This window comes from Lepidochelys kempii, chromosome 4 (genome assembly GCF_965140285.1).
Source record: "Lepidochelys kempii isolate rLepKem1 chromosome 4, rLepKem1.hap1, whole genome shotgun sequence".
Taxonomy (NCBI): domain Eukaryota; kingdom Metazoa; phylum Chordata; order Testudines; family Cheloniidae; genus Lepidochelys; species Lepidochelys kempii.
Window position 1 is genome coordinate 57,321,783 of NC_136383.1, and position 17,500 is coordinate 57,339,282.

Consider the following 17,500-nt stretch of genomic DNA (forward strand, 5'->3'; position numbering starts at 1 on the left):
TACCCAAGGTGATATCCCAATTTCACCTCAGCCAGGACATTTTTCTACCAGTTTTCTATCCCAAGCCACAAGCTAATGCACAGGAGCAGAGGTTCTACTCATTAGATGTGCAGAGCGCGATAGTGTTCTATATTGAGAGCACAAAGCCTTTCAGGAAGTCAAACCAGCTGTTTGTAGTGGTGGCAGACCAAATGAAAGGTCTTCTGGTCTCCTCACAACGCATCTCTCCCTGGATTACGGACTACATCAGGACATGTTATGACCTCGCTAAGGTCCCAGCCCTGGCTATAATGACCCACTTGACAAGAGCGCAATCCTCATCCACCACTTTCCTGGCCCAGGTACCCATCCAAGAGATCTAAAGAGCAGCGACCTGGTCCTCAGTGCACATGTTTGCCACCCACTATGCCATCACCCAGCATGCTAGAGACAATGCAGCTCTTGGCAGTGCAGCGCTCCAGTCAGTGATTACTTAACTCCAACCCCTCCCCTGTGGGAGAGTTTGGAAGTCACCTGATTGGAATCGTGAACAAGCACTCGAAGAAGAAAAGACAGTTACTCGCCTTTTTGTAACTGTTGTTCTTCGCGATGTGTTGTTCACATCCATTCCCACCCTCCTTCCCCTCTGTCGGAGTAGCCAGCAAGAAGGAACCGAAGGGAAGTCGGGTCGGCAGGTCATATATTGAGGGTGCCATTCCAGGGGGCTTCCTGGCCGACTTGACAGGAGTTGTTAAGGGAAAAAGTTTCTGATGACTGTGCACGCAGCATGCCACACCTGATTGGAATGGACGTGAACAACACATCTCAAAGAACAACAGTTACAAGAAGGTGAGAAACTGTCTTTTCTGTTTTCTTTGTACTGGACCTTTAAATGTAAGAATTCTGCCTCACTGCTTGCCAGCTGGACTCCAGACTATTTATGTTTGTTTGTTTCCTTTAACCTCTGAAGTACAAATTTTACTTTAAGACTTTTTTCCAAACACTCATGCTCTGCTCTGCACTGCAGCAACACCCCTCTAGACAAAAAGAGCTAAAAATAACTCTATTCAGAGCCAGTCATTTCCAGTCCCATTACATTTCCTGGAGTGGACTAGGAAGTAATTCTCAAGTCATTCAAAAGTTCTCTCTTCCCCCCAGGGAATGATACTGCTTCCGCAGTGTTCCAGATCCCAGCAGTCCACGAAAAGGGCTCATCCTACATTGCAGCACATTTCATTGCCAACAGAATGCTGGGTCAGCCTTATTTCACTTCTTTTAAAATCTGTCTGTTAGCAAATGATTCAAAGCAGTTCTGAAAATACATGTATTGCTATCAGTAGTACTGAACTTAATATACCAAGCGCTTCTACAGTTTCCTTCCTAAATCCACCCTGGAGTTATTACGTCAAAACAGAAAGGAAGGAGGTAGTAAATCAAAATTCCATCCAATTATGCAAAGCACAACTTATAATGGGAACACATTACCATTAATAAATATAAACTTACTGTGACAGCTATGCACTATTTATGTATCAGTTTAAAAATAGCTGAACGTTTTTAATGCTAAGTGAAGCAAACACCTAAAAAAGTGCTAGACCCTTCTCTCTCTCTCTCTCACACACTCCAACCCCCCACTCCCAAATTCACATTTTCAAAAATATATTTCATTCACCCTGGGCTTTATTGTATCATCTGCTTTTAAGAGGCACTCCTTATGGATTGCAGTTGGGAATTCTGCTTAAAAACTGATGGTATTGTAATGATAGCTGGAACTCTGGAGTAGGAACCAAAGTTACCCTTAGTGTTGTATGTAATGAGCCTTAACAGCAGAAGGACATGGCTTGCACTTGGAGCTAGGCAGGCAAGCTAGCAACAGCTATCTGTACAGGTCTCAAAAATAAGTTAAGTAAATGGTTTACCATTTTTAAAAGTCTCCAGTATGTTATTTTATGTTAGCAACAGCTATTACAGTACTATGTGACCCATGAACAGGCTTAAATCAGCACATGCTTGAATTCTTATCAAGAAAAACCTGTTATTGTAAGGTTATCAAAGTTCAAGAAAGAAAAATTTAGCAAATAAAAGCTATGTGATATTAATTAGTGTGTGTAAACATAACTGAAATAATATATATACACACACACTATGTTTTTGTATAGTTCCTAGCACAATGGACCCTCCAATCCTGTGCAAGGAACTATACAAAAACATAGAAAGACAGTCACTGCACCTCATGGAATTTATAATCTAAATTCCCAATTCTGTGAGGAGCTCTGTGTGGGCATCAGGGTCCATTCATTGCAGGAATAGGGCCTATGATCTAAATTCTGAGGGCCATATTTTCAAAGATATTTAGATATCTAAAGATGCAGATAGGGGCCGAATGGGATTTTCAAAAGGGCCTCAAATTTTTCTGACAAATAGATTATTTGCTATAATATGCAGTTTCAGGTCAACCAACACTATTTGCAGATTTTGTCAAGTTTGCCAAACAGTTTTGACTAAACCGAAAAAGTCAAAACCTTTTGTGGTGGCTGCTGATAGTGGCACCACCTCCCTTACAAACTTTAATCCAGTGGTTAGAGCACTCACCTGGGATGTGGGAGACCCCCGTGCAATTCTTCCCTCTGCCTGATGAAGAGAAGGAATTTGACCTTGGGTCTCCTGCATTGCAGGTGAGTGCCCTAGCCAAAAGACTACAGAATATTCTGCCATGGGGCTTTCTCAATCTCGCCCCTTGAAGCTGTCAAATAAACAGTCATCAGAATAGGGATTTGACCTCATGTCTCCCACATACCAGGTGAGTTCCCTAATTACCAGGCACTATCTCCGGCCAAATGACTATCCATTGTCATCATGAATGACTACAAATAGGCTTGGATTAGATTTTTATTGGTAAATGTCTACTTCGCTATACACAATCAAAAAATGACAAAACAATTCCATCAATAATAATCAAAATTTACAGATAAGCAAAGTTAGAAAAATTCTGCTTGCGAACTTATTGGAGTTTGAATTAAGGATATTTACACTGAATATTTTGACATGATGTTGAAAATTTGCATTTGAACAGTCAGAACTTTATAACAGTTTTAACTTTTTCTATCTCAGTGTCTACCATCCTTAAATAATTGTTGGTTTCAGAGTAGCAGCTGTGTTAGTCTGTATTCAAAAAAGAAAAGGAGTACTTGTGGCACCTTAGAGACTAACAAATTTATTTGAGCATAAGCTTTCGTGAGCTACAGCTCACTTTCCGATGAAGTGAGCTGTAGCTCACGAAAGCTTATGCTCAAATAAATTTGTTAGTCTCTAAGGTGCCACAAGTACTCATTAAATAATTGTCTGACCCCACCCACTGCTGGACCCACAATTATGAAAATTTAAACAAACATTTTTAAGATGCTTAAACCCCACAATATGGCACACCTGTGAAAATTTAAATTGATAAAAATCAGGGAAAAAATGCTTAGAAATAAATATTGATATTATCTGTCAAAATTATAACAGAATCCCCGCCGCCCAAAATTCTGCCAAGCCTAACTATGAGTTGCCACTATAAATGACAATGTATAGCCACGCATCCCAGATAAGTGCTTACCCACTGGGTTTAAAGCTTATAAGGGAGGCAGCACCACCACCACACCTTCTTTTCCCCCATCTACTTTTCCTTCCTTTTCTCAAAACGTCTGAAAGTGGAAACAAAATTTGTCAGGTTGAAATGTAACATTTTAACATTAGTGTCATAAATACAAAGGGAAGGGTAACAACCTTTATGTATGCAGTAACACCAAATCCCTCCTGGCCAGAGGTACAGAATCACTTACATGTAAGGGGTTAATCAGTTCAATTAATCTAGTTGGCACCTGACCAGAAGGACCAATGGGGAAAGAAGATACTTTCAAATCTGGGAGGGGGAAAGGTTTTGTTTGTGCTCTTTGTTTTGTTCCCTCTTGGGACAAAGAGAGAGACCAAGCAGGTAAACCAGCTCCTAAAAAGATCCTGAAATGATGCATCTAAAATTACAGAAATTGTAAGTAATAGCAAGGAAATGCATTAGATTATCTTTTGTTTTAGCTTGTGAATTTTCCCTATGCTAAGAGGTAATTTTATTACTGTTTTGTAACTGGGAAGCAGAGTCAGAGTGAAATCCTCTGTGTTTTAAATCTTTTTATTTACCTTGTAAAGTTACCTTCCATCCTGATTTCGCAGGTGAGATTTTTTTTCTTTTCTTTTTTTTTTAAATAAAATTCTTTTTTTAAGAATCTGATTGATTTTCAGTGTCCTAAAAAGCAGAGATTTGGTCTGTGCTTACTTTGTTAACCTATTGGTTGGTATATTATTCTCAAGCCTCCCCAGGAAAGGAGGTGAAAGGGCTTGGGGGAGATATTTGGGGGAGGAGGAGGGATAGGGCTCCAAGTGGCCACTCCCTGAATGTTTGTTTAAATCACTTGGTGGTGGCAGCAATACCATCCAAGGACAAGAAAAGGAATTTGTGCCTTGGGGAAGTTTTTAACCTAAGCTGGTGGAATATAAGCTTAGGTGGCCTTTCATGCGGGTCCCCACATCTGTATCCCAGAGTTCAGAGTGGAGAGGGAACCCTGACAATTAGCAAAACATTTTGTTTTTACTTGAAATTTTTTTGACATTTTGAGTTGCTGAAAAAACTAAATAAAAGTTTTTAATTTGATCCAAAACAAAAAACTTTTCTGATTTTTTAAAAATTGTTAGTGAACGAAAAAAAATCCATTATTCACCCAGCTCTAGCCCTAAGACCTTAGCTGAATCAACCAAATTTTCCAAAATTCACAGAGTAGCTTTTAAGTGAAAAATTATTTCACGTGGATGTACTAACTGACAAATTTACAGTTATATGAGCAAACACGCAGTCCACATAACAAAGTAATATGTGCACTGGAAACACAAACTGTGAAAGTCACCAGGGCCTGATGAAACACATCCTAGAATACTCAAGGAGCTGACTCAGGAGGTATCTGAGTCATGGAAGGTATCAGGAGATCTTTGACTCAGGAGGTATCTTTGAAAAGTCATGGAAGACGGGAGAGATTCCAGAGGACTGGAAAAGGGCAAATATAGTACCAATTTATAAAAAGGGAAATAATGACAACCCCCAGGGTTTTATAGATGAGTCATCTTAACTTCAGTACCCGGAAAGATGATGGAGAAAATAGTTAAGCAATCAATTTGCAAACATCCAGAAGATAATAAGGTGATAAGAAACAGTCAGCATGGATTTGTCAAGAACAGATTGGGTCAAACCAACCTAACAGCTTTCTTTGAAAGGGTAACAAGCCTTGTGGATAGCGGGGAAGTGGTACATCTTGCATATCTTGACTTTCCTAAGGCTTTTCATACTGTCTCACATGACCTTCTCCTAAACAAACTAGGGAAATATAACCTAGATGGAGCTACTATAAGGTGGGTGCATAATCGATTGGAAAACTGTTCCCAGAGAGTAGTTATCAGTGACTCACAGTCAAGCTGGAAGGCAATATCAAGTGGGGTCCTGCAGGGATCAGTTCTGGGTCTTGTTCTGTTCAATATCTTCATCAGTGATTTAGATAATGGCACAGAGAATACACTTATAAAGTTTGCAGATGATACCAACCTGGGAGGGGTTGCAAGTGTTTTGGAGGTAGGATTAAAATTCAAAATGATCTGAAATGATGAAATTCGATAAGGACAAATACAAAGTATTCCACTTAAGAAGGAACAATTAATTACATATGTACAAAATGGGAAATGACTGCCTAGAAAGGAGTACTGCGGAAAGGGATCTGGAGTCACAGTGGATCACAAGTTAAATATGAGTCAACAGTGTAATGCTGTTGCAAAAAAAGCAAACATCATTCTGGGATGTATGAGCAGGAGTGTTGTAAGCAAGAACCAAGAAGTAATTCTTCTGCTCTACTCCACGCTGATTAGGCCTCCAGGCTGATTAGGCCTCAACTCGAGTATTGTGTCCAGTTCTGGGAGACACATTTCAGGAAAGATATAGACAAACTGGAGAAAGTCCAGAAAAGAGCAACAAAATTAAAGGTCCAGAAAACATGACCTGTGAGAGTAGATTAAAAAAAATTGGGTTTGTTTAGTCTGAGAAGAGAAGACTGAGAGGGAACCTGGTAACAGTTTTCAAGTGCATAAAAGGTTGTTACATGGAGGAGGAAGAAAAATTGTTCTTGTTAACCTCTGAGGATAGGATAAGAAGCAATGGGCTAAACTTGCAGAAAGGGTGGTTTAGGTTGGACATTAGGAAAAACTTCCTAACTGTCAGGGTGGTTAAACATTGGAATAGATTGCCTAGGGAGGTTGTGGAATCTCCATCATTGGAGATTTTTAAGAGCAGGTTAGACAAACACCAGTCAGGGATGGTCTAGATAATACTTATTCCTGCCATGAGTGCAGGGGCCTGGACTAGATGACTTCTCACGGTCCCTTCCAGTCTTACAATTCTATTATTCTATGATAATGGCACTCATTTCCTCCATTCATGGTGCATGGTGTTTTAGTATGCTGGGTCATGATTTCCCAAAACACAATGGACACTGCTGCTTCTCTCACTGACATAATGGGGAATAAATATCTATACATATACTACTGCACTACCCAGGAGCTAGATGCTATGAACCACAGGTGCTCAGATACTAGTACTAGATAGATTAGATAGCATAAGGCAAGATGTCACCAGCGCCTGAGAAGGGATCATGATGCATTCTGGAGGTGGCATCTGGAGTATAGTTTTGAGCTTATTGTGTACTATTTTAGCTATTAAGTTATAAATCCAGCTGGCATGTTCTCAGAATTACACAGCCTGGGAACCTTATTGGTCAATCATATTGCTCTCTGAGTCCATGTAATTTCACATGAAGCTTAATACAATGACAAGCATACAATTTTACATACACATATACCAATACCACTGTAGATATACACAATATCATGTGCATGCAAATTTCTAACCATGTTTGCAATTTATCTCCTTACACTTGTTCTTACCTGCTTCAGAACTGGTACATTCTTGAACTGCACTAACTGAACTAGGGGGCAAAACGTCATCATCAAAACTGATGAGATCTCCTTCCCCAACTGGTTGACTTTGCAAAGTACATGTTGAGAGATTCGTTGGAGCTGATGACTCTCTCAGGGACTTGAAAGCTGGTGCTTGGGCAGCTACCGAGAAACTGGGAGCAGCGAGTACTGGTTTTAGTAAGGTTGAATGTGGGGCAGGACTTTCTACAGAAAGAGACTTTTTGGGAACGAGTGGCCTTGGAGCAGGAATTGGAAATTTCTTGTGTTTATCATTGTTCTCTGAAGCTGACCCATTCCTTGCATCAAGCAAATTATTACTAGTACTTTTTACAAGGCCAGGTTTTGGTTTCTTTGGCAATTCAGGTTTGGTTATGACATTGCTCCCGGCTTCTTGAGGTTGAGGATGCCATTTCCTGGATGCAGCTTTTTGTGTGTCTTCTGTCCATGAACCCGACTCTCCCGAAGCTCTCCTGGCTCCTAGCTCTGGTTTTGGAGCTACTATTGGCTTCTTTGCAGAAACAGTTGGTCTTGGGACAAACGACCGTGGAGCAATTTCTGGTTTCTTTGATAATCCTGAGATATCAGAATTTGCTTGGGATTCAAAAGCTTTGATCCTTGAACCAATGCTATTTTGGCTTTTTTCTGTATTCATACTGTTCATCACCATGTGATTGTCCAATAAGCTATTATCGAAGAGGGACACTGGCGGACTTGGAGATGGCTCCCTTTCAGCTCGAGGCTGTCTCACTTCTTCCTGATTGTCTTGTGATTTGATTTGACTATCTCTGACCACAGGTCTGAGATTGCCTTTTGATCTTGGTTTTGGCAGTGGACCCGTCACATTACTGGGATTTTCTTGGCACTTCCATTCTTCAGACGCTTCAGAGACAACTAAGGGAGCCTCATTTTCTGGAGGGTTGCTATTTAAGAGAGGCCTGGGAGGTCTGAGAGGACTTTGCACTGCTGACAGAAAAGAGAAGCTTTCAAATTGTATTCTGACACATTTTAAACACAAATTTACTTTGTCATTTGGTCTCTCTAACCATTCTGACTGAATATCCACCAACTATTTCCACTTAGAACTCACGGTTTCTTGCGTTACATTTGTCATTCTCCCTTTTTCAAGGGGGCAAAAATACATTACACTCCAGAAAGGAATTGATCTTTGCACAAATGCATAGAATTTACAAGTAATAGGTCCAAAATTACTTTGCTGGCTTGCAGCACTTTCATTTTAACATACTCAAAGATCCATCAAATAAAGAAAAAAAATATTTTTTAAATGTTTCATGACATTGAGGGTTTCCCAGCACTGTCTAGAACAAGGAATAGTACAGCAGCTTCTCCAACCAGCTTTGCGGACATCTCAGTCCTGACCTACAACCTCCCTGCTTTTCCATTCATTTTTTTCAGATTCTCTGGCCCAAAAGGATTGCCAGTGGAGCTAGAATGGAAAAATACATTATAGCCTAGGGTGATATTAAAGAACAATACATCTTTACTTTTGACCCAGACCAGAATGGAATATCAGGTCATCAGAGGTAAGAAGCAAATGCAGTAATTCACAGCAGCACCTAGTACATAAATGAAATACTTTTATTGGATGTAGACAGGATTAAATTGATTTTTAAAAGCATACCCAGAACACAATCTGTAAAATCTTTGATAATATGAAGTCCATAGATCATTTACCTGGAACAATTTCAGATTCACAGAGAGTAGGTAGGTTGTTTTTTACATTACTTCTTGGCAAATGGCTGATTATTTCCTCTGGAAAGTCAGTCTGTGTTGCAGACGTAGCAGTGCATCTAGAAGCAGCAGCAGCATTATTATTATTTGTTGTATTGACTTGCACTTGGTTAATTTCTTTTATCACCTGCTCATAAGATGGTGGAAGCTACAAAATAAAAAAGGTAAAAATTTTAATGTCTCCATATGTGAAAATTAAAAAAAAAAACCCTACATGAATTCAGAAATGCTACACTGACATGTACAACAAAAATACAAAAAAACCCAGAGTAGTTCTCTTTTAAGAGGACAATGAGTTCTGGTGCTGTTATTGTTCCTCTTTGCACTTTAAAATTAACATGAATTACACATGTAAGGTAAATATGTCCATTATCTACTCACCTCAGCTGGAACAAGCTCATTTGTCCTCCAGTTAGCCTGGGAAGGAGAAGGGAATCCTAATCCCTGTGGAGTGACATTTCCACCTGGAAACCAGGAGGATGGTCTGAGAGGCTCAGCAGCAACTATTGTAATCTCAGGACGTCTGCAAAGAAACATAAAAACGGTGATGTGCAGGAGAGGGAAAGAATGACTGACTAGAAAGTTTTACAATAATGATTTAAATAAACACTAAAATAATATGCTTTTCTAGTAGTTCCAGTTCTATTCCTGACTTTGCAAAGATGCCTTGTATGATTTCATAGAGTCACTTAACCTTTCTGGCCCCAGTCAAGCAAGCACTCAGGGTCCCCATTCAGCAGAGCACTTAAGTACATGCCTACCTCTAAGCAAAAGAGAAACTCTATTGACTACAGCAGGACTATTCATGTACTTCAAGTTAGGCATGTGCTCAGGGCCGGCTTTACCATTTTTGCTGCCCCGAAGCAAGACGTCTGAAGACAGAAGCTGCCGCCAAATTGCCGCCACGGTAGCCTGCAGACTAAAGCTGCCGCCGAATTTCCGCTGCAGCAGCCTGAGGAAAGAGGCTGCCGCCAAATTGCCGCTGCCGCGGAAAGACGAGACACCACCCTGACGGCACATGGACTGCCGCCCCATCCACAGTGCTGCCCGAAGCACCTGCTTGGAATGTTGGTGCCTGGAGCCGGCCCTGCATGTGCTTAAGTACTTCACTAGAAGGGGTCTTTGTGTTTCAATTTTCCCATAAGTAAAATGCTATAAAGTGGTTTGGGAATCTTCTGATGAAAGGCACTAATCAATGCAAAGGATTATTATTAACTACTGTTTAGAAATAATGCAAGGCAACAAAACAAATTTAAGATTTTTTTTTAAAATTACAATGTCTTAGCCCAGATAGTGCAAGGATTGGGCTAAATGTGTACTTTTTCACCTGTTCAGCCCAGCGAGAAAACAAATCGCAACATTCATGTCACGATTTTTTAATTCATATTTATTGATTTTTTTATTTTATTTTGTGGCACATTACATGTTGAACTGCATGAACATGCTGAAACTGCAACAAACTTTTTGTGAATATTTAGGCTAATTTTTTTAATGAATTTACTTCAGCCGTGCTATTTGTATTCATTTCCTATGATTATTTACAAGACTGAGTTTTAACTAACATGAATACTCACAGAAAGCCAATTGAAAGCTACACAAGTGAGTTTTCATGCTGGGAGTTTTTGTGTACTAATCTAATCAGAGAACAAAAACACCACTATGTGATATATCTGACCAATTACAACTATACTTAGTTTGAATACAGAATATTGAATATTCATGGAGAATTGTTCATATTGAATCCCACAGTTTTAAAATTCACAAAGATTACGAGTAATTTGGAGTGAAGACCAAATCTGAGGAAATCATGAGGAAAAGAGGTTAAAGTTTCCAACCAATTAATTTGTTCAAATTTATGGACATGGATCAAATTACTGCCGTTTTCTCTATTTTTGTGTATGCCGTTGTTCACATGTGATTCTAGGATCACTTATGCTGCCCCTCCTAAATACATTTAATAAACAGTTTATTCACTTTTCAGAATATCTGGTTGGCAGTGGACAGTTCTCAACATCATTAATAATGATACTAAATGTTACCACACTGCGCTGGCTACCTACTAACAAGTGGGAGAAGGTGGGGGGAATTTAATGTGCTGATTTAGAAAGCCTTACCTGGTTTGGTTCTTTGATACCTAAAGGATTGTCTACATGGAGAATTTTAGGAAAATCTCCCACCAGTGTTAAAGCAAGGGTAATCAAACCTCAAACTCTGTGGGGCAGAGACTGTCCTTTTGTTATATTTGTGAACAATGCTTAGCACAATGGGGCCCCAATCCCTGATTCCAAACTCTAAATGCTACCATAGCATAAATAATGATAATGCTTCCGAGTATAAATCAATTGCCTACAAGAGTAAAGTATGTATTCCGTATCCCCCAATATTCAGTATTGCACAGCTGTGCTCTGTTGAACCTTTCAAGATATTCTGCATAATAAAATATTTTGAGACCCAAACAGTGTTGGGAGGGGGCAGGATCCAGAACATCTCTATTGTGAAGCTGTTCATAGAATGAAAAGCTTGGTGAACGTTTTGCTGTATTAATGAGTTGTATGTCTTTCTTGGCCATTGCAGAATGCTGGGTATCTGGCTACATGGACCATTTGCTATGGTAGCTTCTTCTGTCAGTTTGCCATCAGAAAATGCACAATTATATGTTTAAAGGATACTTTTAAAAAAAGGATAGGAAGGCATAGAATATCAGCACCCAGAGGTTATGACAGGTTAATTGGGACTCCCTTTCTGAGAAGCTGTAGGGGTGTGTGTGTGTATTTAAGTTTGTATTTTCAACCTGAAACGATCACCTAGAAATGGAGGCCATAAGTTTTTATTAACATTTCAGACCAAAAAAATTCATCTTCTTCAAATCTCATTATTTTTAAAATGTATTTAATTTATTTGGTTCCAGTCATTACTGTTTTCACACAGAAAAATCAGAAAGGAAAAAAAAAACCAGAAGAAAAGGACAAAAGTAGGATCCTGACACGATCAGATAAAATGAACGCTAAAGCCAACTATTAGGATGACGTGGTTGAAATATAAAAGACCATGTTATACCTTCTCTCTCTCTGCTGTTCGGTATGAGAAGAAGCCCGAGAAGCTATTAAAGTAAAAGAAAGAAAAACAAAGTTAATCTGGACTTGTACAGCAACAAAATAAAGATAATAATACTAAAATTCTCAGCAAGCTATCATAAATGTAACTGACTGTACATAGCATTTGATTATAAACTACAGATTTCTAAGAATGGCCATATCTAAATAAAAATTATTCATATTTAACACAAGAGAAAAATTTTAAAAGCTATTCTTTAGCAATACTTTGAGATTGACACAGAATATACATATTTACATATACACAGGAGCTCAAGAACCCCCGAAGGCAAGTTGTGTGGTTCAGACAACTTGCAGAGAAAAGAAGGAAAAATCCAAAACTGTTACCAGAATATTAAATACATATCATTATGCTTAAAATCACATGAAAGCTGTGAAAGAACAAAAGCAAGAAAATTAATCAAAGCAAGACCACCACATCCTAACACATACTTTTGTGCCTTTTTGTTTTTCACCACTCCATGAATGAAGAACAGAGTAATAAACCTTAACCTCATCTTTTGAGGATTTGTTTCCTAGACATTGTGTAAAAAACTTACATGTTTTTTAGTTCAAACTTTTGGTTTTGGTTTAATAATTTTTTTTTAAATCTAATCCAGTACAAAAGATATTTACCTGAAAAACTATTTCAATCTATTGGGTACATATTTAATAGAATTGTGTGCAGGAGAAATTTACTTAGCATCGCTTATTAAAAAATTAATCCAATGTCCATTTATCAGAGTTTAAATACTCAGGCATTTAATTCACACAAATAATGAGACCATTTCTGGGCTAATAGTTATCAACATTTATTTTTTATATCCACTACATTTTCGATTTTAACAAGCTCATTAAATCCTCAACTCTCTAATCCTGTATTTGTCATATTTACATTCAATTTTTTTTTAAAGGCCACACTAACTTTTTAAAATGTGGTTAAACAACAACAACAAAAAAATTAACTCTTAGCTGAATCTTTGCATAGCAAATGTGATTTGGGGAGAAGTAAAGTTTATTGTGAAAAAAGCTGACAATTGCACCATTATTATGCCATCATAGATTGATAGCTGAAATCAGCAAAGCACCGCTTGAAAAAGAACAGCATAGTATTTTCACAGACATACCTCTTCCACGGGGCATTTTTGATGTGCACTATTCATGAGTACTAGAGGAAAAAAAGAAGGGGTTAAAGTAGAAAAAGAGGGTGTGAGGAAGAAAAAGAACAATCCAAGGTACCTATATGACAATAGACAAGATTAATTGGATTTGTGTTGTTAGTCATACAAGAATAGTGCAGATTTCAGGGTTTTTTTTAAAAAAAACCTCATAGTTCAAAATAAAATTTATTTTAAAAAATCAAAAGCAATTTAATTGACTTTTTAATTTCTATTCTCGCAGTGAATTTAATAGGAGTTTACTTATTGCCTGGCAATGTCATCTTAATTGTGAACAGGAAAACTGAGAAAGAAAGGACCTCTGTACTGTTGATTTCAAATGGGAAAAGTGACAGTTTGAATGCTCTTTTTAGGTATATATTAATTGGTGTCCGTTTTGATATAAACTCTTGTTTTATTTACTTTATAAACAGATGGGATATAAGGTTTGTACACTGATGGTTTGACCCAACTCCTAAGTTCTCCATACAGGAGGTCTTTTGCAATGTGTCTATCATCCATCCAATATAGAATACCAAACCAACAAAAATGTCTTTATTTAAGAATAGTGAATAAATATTAGACTTGGCAATTTTGCTTTCTCAAATACTTTGGTATCAGGGACTTGTATTTGAAATCAAACTAGACAGCAGGTGTGGAAAGTGTTAAGCCTTCTTTCGTGCCTTCTATAGATGGTCCAGGTCACTATACAGCAGCATGCTCAGGATTGTGCCATAATCAATGTCTTCTTTAGACTAATGGTTAGACCAAATTTATCACAAGGTAACACAAAACTATTGCAAAGTTTCTGGAGTGAAACAAGCCCTGAGCTATTGGCAAAAAGAAGTTCTAATTTTGCTTTTAAACAAGCAATGTCAAAGAGTTTTCCATCTGATCTTGCATGGAGATGTCTACCCTCGGTGCTAGATGAGAAATTTTGATGAATCAGCAGAGCAAAAAATATACCAAAGATTGTTGGTGCCAAAACACATCCTTGTTTGACACTGCTGCAGATTACAATGCTGTTGGGCTGATCGACACGGTATGGGACTGTAGCCTTCATGAAACTATCAAATAAAACTAAGGAGGAGCAGTTATCTCAAGCAACTGAAAAGGACTCTTTCTGCTGAGCAGGTTGAAAGCCATAGTAAAATCTAAGGTCATGTAGAAAGATTTTCCTTATTTTTAATGCTTCTCTTGCAGTTGCCTTAGTACAAAGATCATGTCAATAGTTGCTATCTTGCATGGAAGCCACACTGACTCTCTGGATATATATGTTCAACAAGAACTTGCAGTCTGTTGAGAATGACCCATGCAAATGTCTTGCCAGCAATGCAAAGGAGAGTGATTCCTCTGTAGTGGTTACAAACCTTCAGGTCTCCTTTATTTTTATACAATGTTATGATGTTGGCATCCTTCATGTCTTGCAGTACACCTCCTTCCTTCCCTCCCTCTCGCCTTAAGGAAGCAAGACATTGTGCAGATATTTAAGCACATCCTGTCCTCTTTGTGTCAGTACTTCAGCTGGTATTGCATCTTTTCCTGTGGCCTTTCCTGATACTAGAGGGGTTATTGCCCTTTTAAGCTCATTTATAGATAGTTCTATATCAGAGATGGCCAAACTGCAGCTCATGAGCCACAAGTGTGGCTTGTGGAGCCCCACCTCATCTCCCATTCTCCACCTAATAGACTTGGTGGGGGGAAGAGCTGGGGGTTTCTGCCCTGTGGCGGGGTGGTGGGGCTAGAGGCTTCTGCCCTGTGGGGAGGGGGATCTCCAGACCTTAGCCCTGCGCCCCAGCAGGCACTGCCCCACGGGGCAGGTTGTGCGTGTCTTGCAGCTCAAACTTCTGAAGATTATTGTACGCGGCTCAGAGGTTCAGTAAGTTTGGCCACCGCTGTTCTGTATCAAGCTCTTCAATAATCAGAAGCCTGGGGAACAAATTTAGCACTGCTTTTGAAACAGTAGTTTCACGAGAATAAAGTTTGTGATCCCATTTTCTACCTAGCATTTAATCTAATTGCTTCTGTCAGTTACGGTATCTCTATTAAGAGATTTGAAAGGAGAAGTCTTCTATACAACCAAAAGATAAAGGACCTATTGCTTTCTTGATTCCATCATACATACCTTGTACAAACATCCTTTGAGAATGGTGATCTATCTTCTCACACAAATCGAGCCAGTATGGCAGAATACATTGCCTTGCTTTTCATTGCAATGCACTCTTGGCCACTCTGACGTTAAAGAGGAGGAATTCATGTTGTGGGAAAGGTATGCTGTGCATTTTATTTCAGTGACTAGGAGCATTTCTTCAAATTATGCTGCAAACCAGTCCTTATTTTGTGCTGTCTTTTTACCAAAAGCTACGATATTCATCCAGAATGCGCTCAATACTCCATCAGCATTCAGGGAGGGACAATCAAAGACAGTTTCTCTGAGATTCATAGTGAATTGGAGACACCTTCCTTGGTCTCTGATGTTAATTTTGTGCAATGGCTTTGTTTAGTAAGATGGAATTTCTCTAGTGAAAGCCCGACTTTGCAGCATACGTGTGCATGGTCTGCGTCACAGTCTGCACTATGAAAACTGCTGTTATACCAATAAAATAAAAACCAGCAGGATCTTATTAAAGAGGAAAAGGCAAAATACCACATTTATTGTGAATACAGAAAGAATCATAGTAAGCAGTTAGTTATAGCTATAACATTCCATTCAATCTCATATTTATTCATACATTCATTCATACAAACACACACACACAGGTTCTGCAAGGTTGTTATCATAGTTACCAGCCTTAGAGTTGGTCATGTCAAGCCACTGGCCAGGTGACCTGGACATGAGGAGGGAGCAGGGCCTTGTCAGATGCTCATCTGATGCTCCTGGAAGTTGGTTTGCAGAATCAGACCCCCAAAGTTCTCACTTTCTAGAGTCCATTTTTATAGGAGTTTCTTCTTATGCCAGTCTATGGGAATTGCTTCATCATGCTGTTGCTGAATCAATCAGCAGATAGCACATTCCTGACGGCTCCGTGCTGCTAGATGTTATCTTGTTCTTTGGTTCTCCCATTCTTGAGGCTGTTGGGTGGATTCCAGTCTGCCCTCCGGGGATCCTCTGGTTATTTCCACTTGATGCCTTCTTCAGCCGATGGACACTGGATTCTTAGGCTGGCACCTCCCTGATCATTCAGTTATTATCCACACCAAGCATCCATCCACATACATCCTCTATCTCTATTTTAATCACAATTGTTAATACAACAAAAGGGCGGGGAGTCTCTGGGTGCTGTTTCTGTTGTTACAGAGTATTGCTTTGAGTCTCTCTCTGTGTGAGTAGTTGTTATTACAAAGAATTGCTTTGAGAACAGACTGTCTTAGAATGTACTAACGCAATTAGCAGCTTGCAAGTTTCACACAGAGGGAGAGAAACAGTACCAAAAACCAAGAGACCTCTTAATTAGTAATACCCTGGAATTTAAAGTATGGGGAATCAAACTCATTTGTGATTTTAATACAGAACTTCTTTAATATGATCCAACACTGCGAGTATGGAGAACATCCTGCAAGTGTTTTCTATAACGAACCATTAAATCCAGTTTGTGTTAGTGTCCAGATCTGGAGTGTCTCAACAAGACCTTTCGATGATGACTGCATTGAAAGTAAGTGTTGGTAATGCATGCTCCTCAGTCGGTACAGAACTACACCATTTGTAATTAATTTTTTCCACTCCATGGTGGCAAGAACCTAGCAGCCACATCTCATGATTTGAGCCAACTCTAAGATTGAAGTATCCCAACAGATAGTCCCTTGCCTGATGGTAGCTTACTGATGATGCTATCAAGGTACTTACAGAACAAATCCTTCTCTTTAGAAATGGAGGAAAGTGTTGGGGCAAATACATTGATGATATTGGCAAAAAACACCTGTCACAGATAATCTTAGTGATATCATTCATTCTGATGTTGCAATGGGACATTTGACATGGATGCTAATGAGTTTTTGACTCCAAATACCACCCCATGACCAGAGCACTCTGCTTTGCTTTTTCTATGCCAGACGAGCGTGTAATGCATCTTGCATAGAGAACTTGTGTCAGCTAGTCTAGTTTCAGAGAGAGAGTGTCAACCTTCTCCAGCTCTTTATCGATGATAGCAGACCTTCTTGGATCACTGACCTCCTCCAGGTCATTTAACATACCAGGGCACATTGTCCTCACATTCCAACAAGCAAGTTTGAAGAGTATGATCATTGTACCTGGAACATTGGCACATATGCCTATGCAGCGAAAATAAAGAAGCAGATACTCGCCCTAGGACAAAAAGTCCCCCTCTTGGTGGTACCGACTGGACACAAAGGCTTGGTGATCAACATATCTGGAAGCAAGCACAGCTGCAGGAGCTACATGAAGAAGCTGAGTTGCAATGCCAATCACCAGATATTTTCTCTACAGTGGACTGGGTGTAGGGTTTCCTCTCCTAGCCT

General features: G+C 39.2%; 1 protein-coding gene across 7 annotated transcripts in view; it reads right to left on the reverse strand.

Moving 5' to 3' along the window:
* SH3D19 (SH3 domain containing 19) overlaps nucleotides 1-17,500 on the reverse strand; it is a 118,648-nt gene that overhangs the window by 48,703 nt on the left and 52,445 nt on the right. For 3 of the 7 annotated variants that reach the window (XM_073341341.2, XM_073341340.2, XM_073341338.2), the window contains exons 4-7: nucleotides 11,833-11,875; nucleotides 9,157-9,298; nucleotides 8,719-8,923; nucleotides 6,994-7,989 (exon numbers count right to left, since the gene is read on the reverse strand). In XM_073341341.2, the coding sequence (XP_073197442.1) occupies nucleotides 6,994-7,989; nucleotides 8,719-8,923; nucleotides 9,157-9,298; nucleotides 11,833-11,875 (1,386 nt within the window). Of the gene's footprint in view, nucleotides 1-6,993; nucleotides 7,990-8,718; nucleotides 8,924-9,156; nucleotides 9,299-11,832; nucleotides 11,876-12,994; nucleotides 13,036-17,500 lie in introns of those variants that run through there. The other 4 variants (XM_073341343.1, XM_073341339.2, XM_073341345.2 and 1 more) reach the window with 4 other exon arrangements.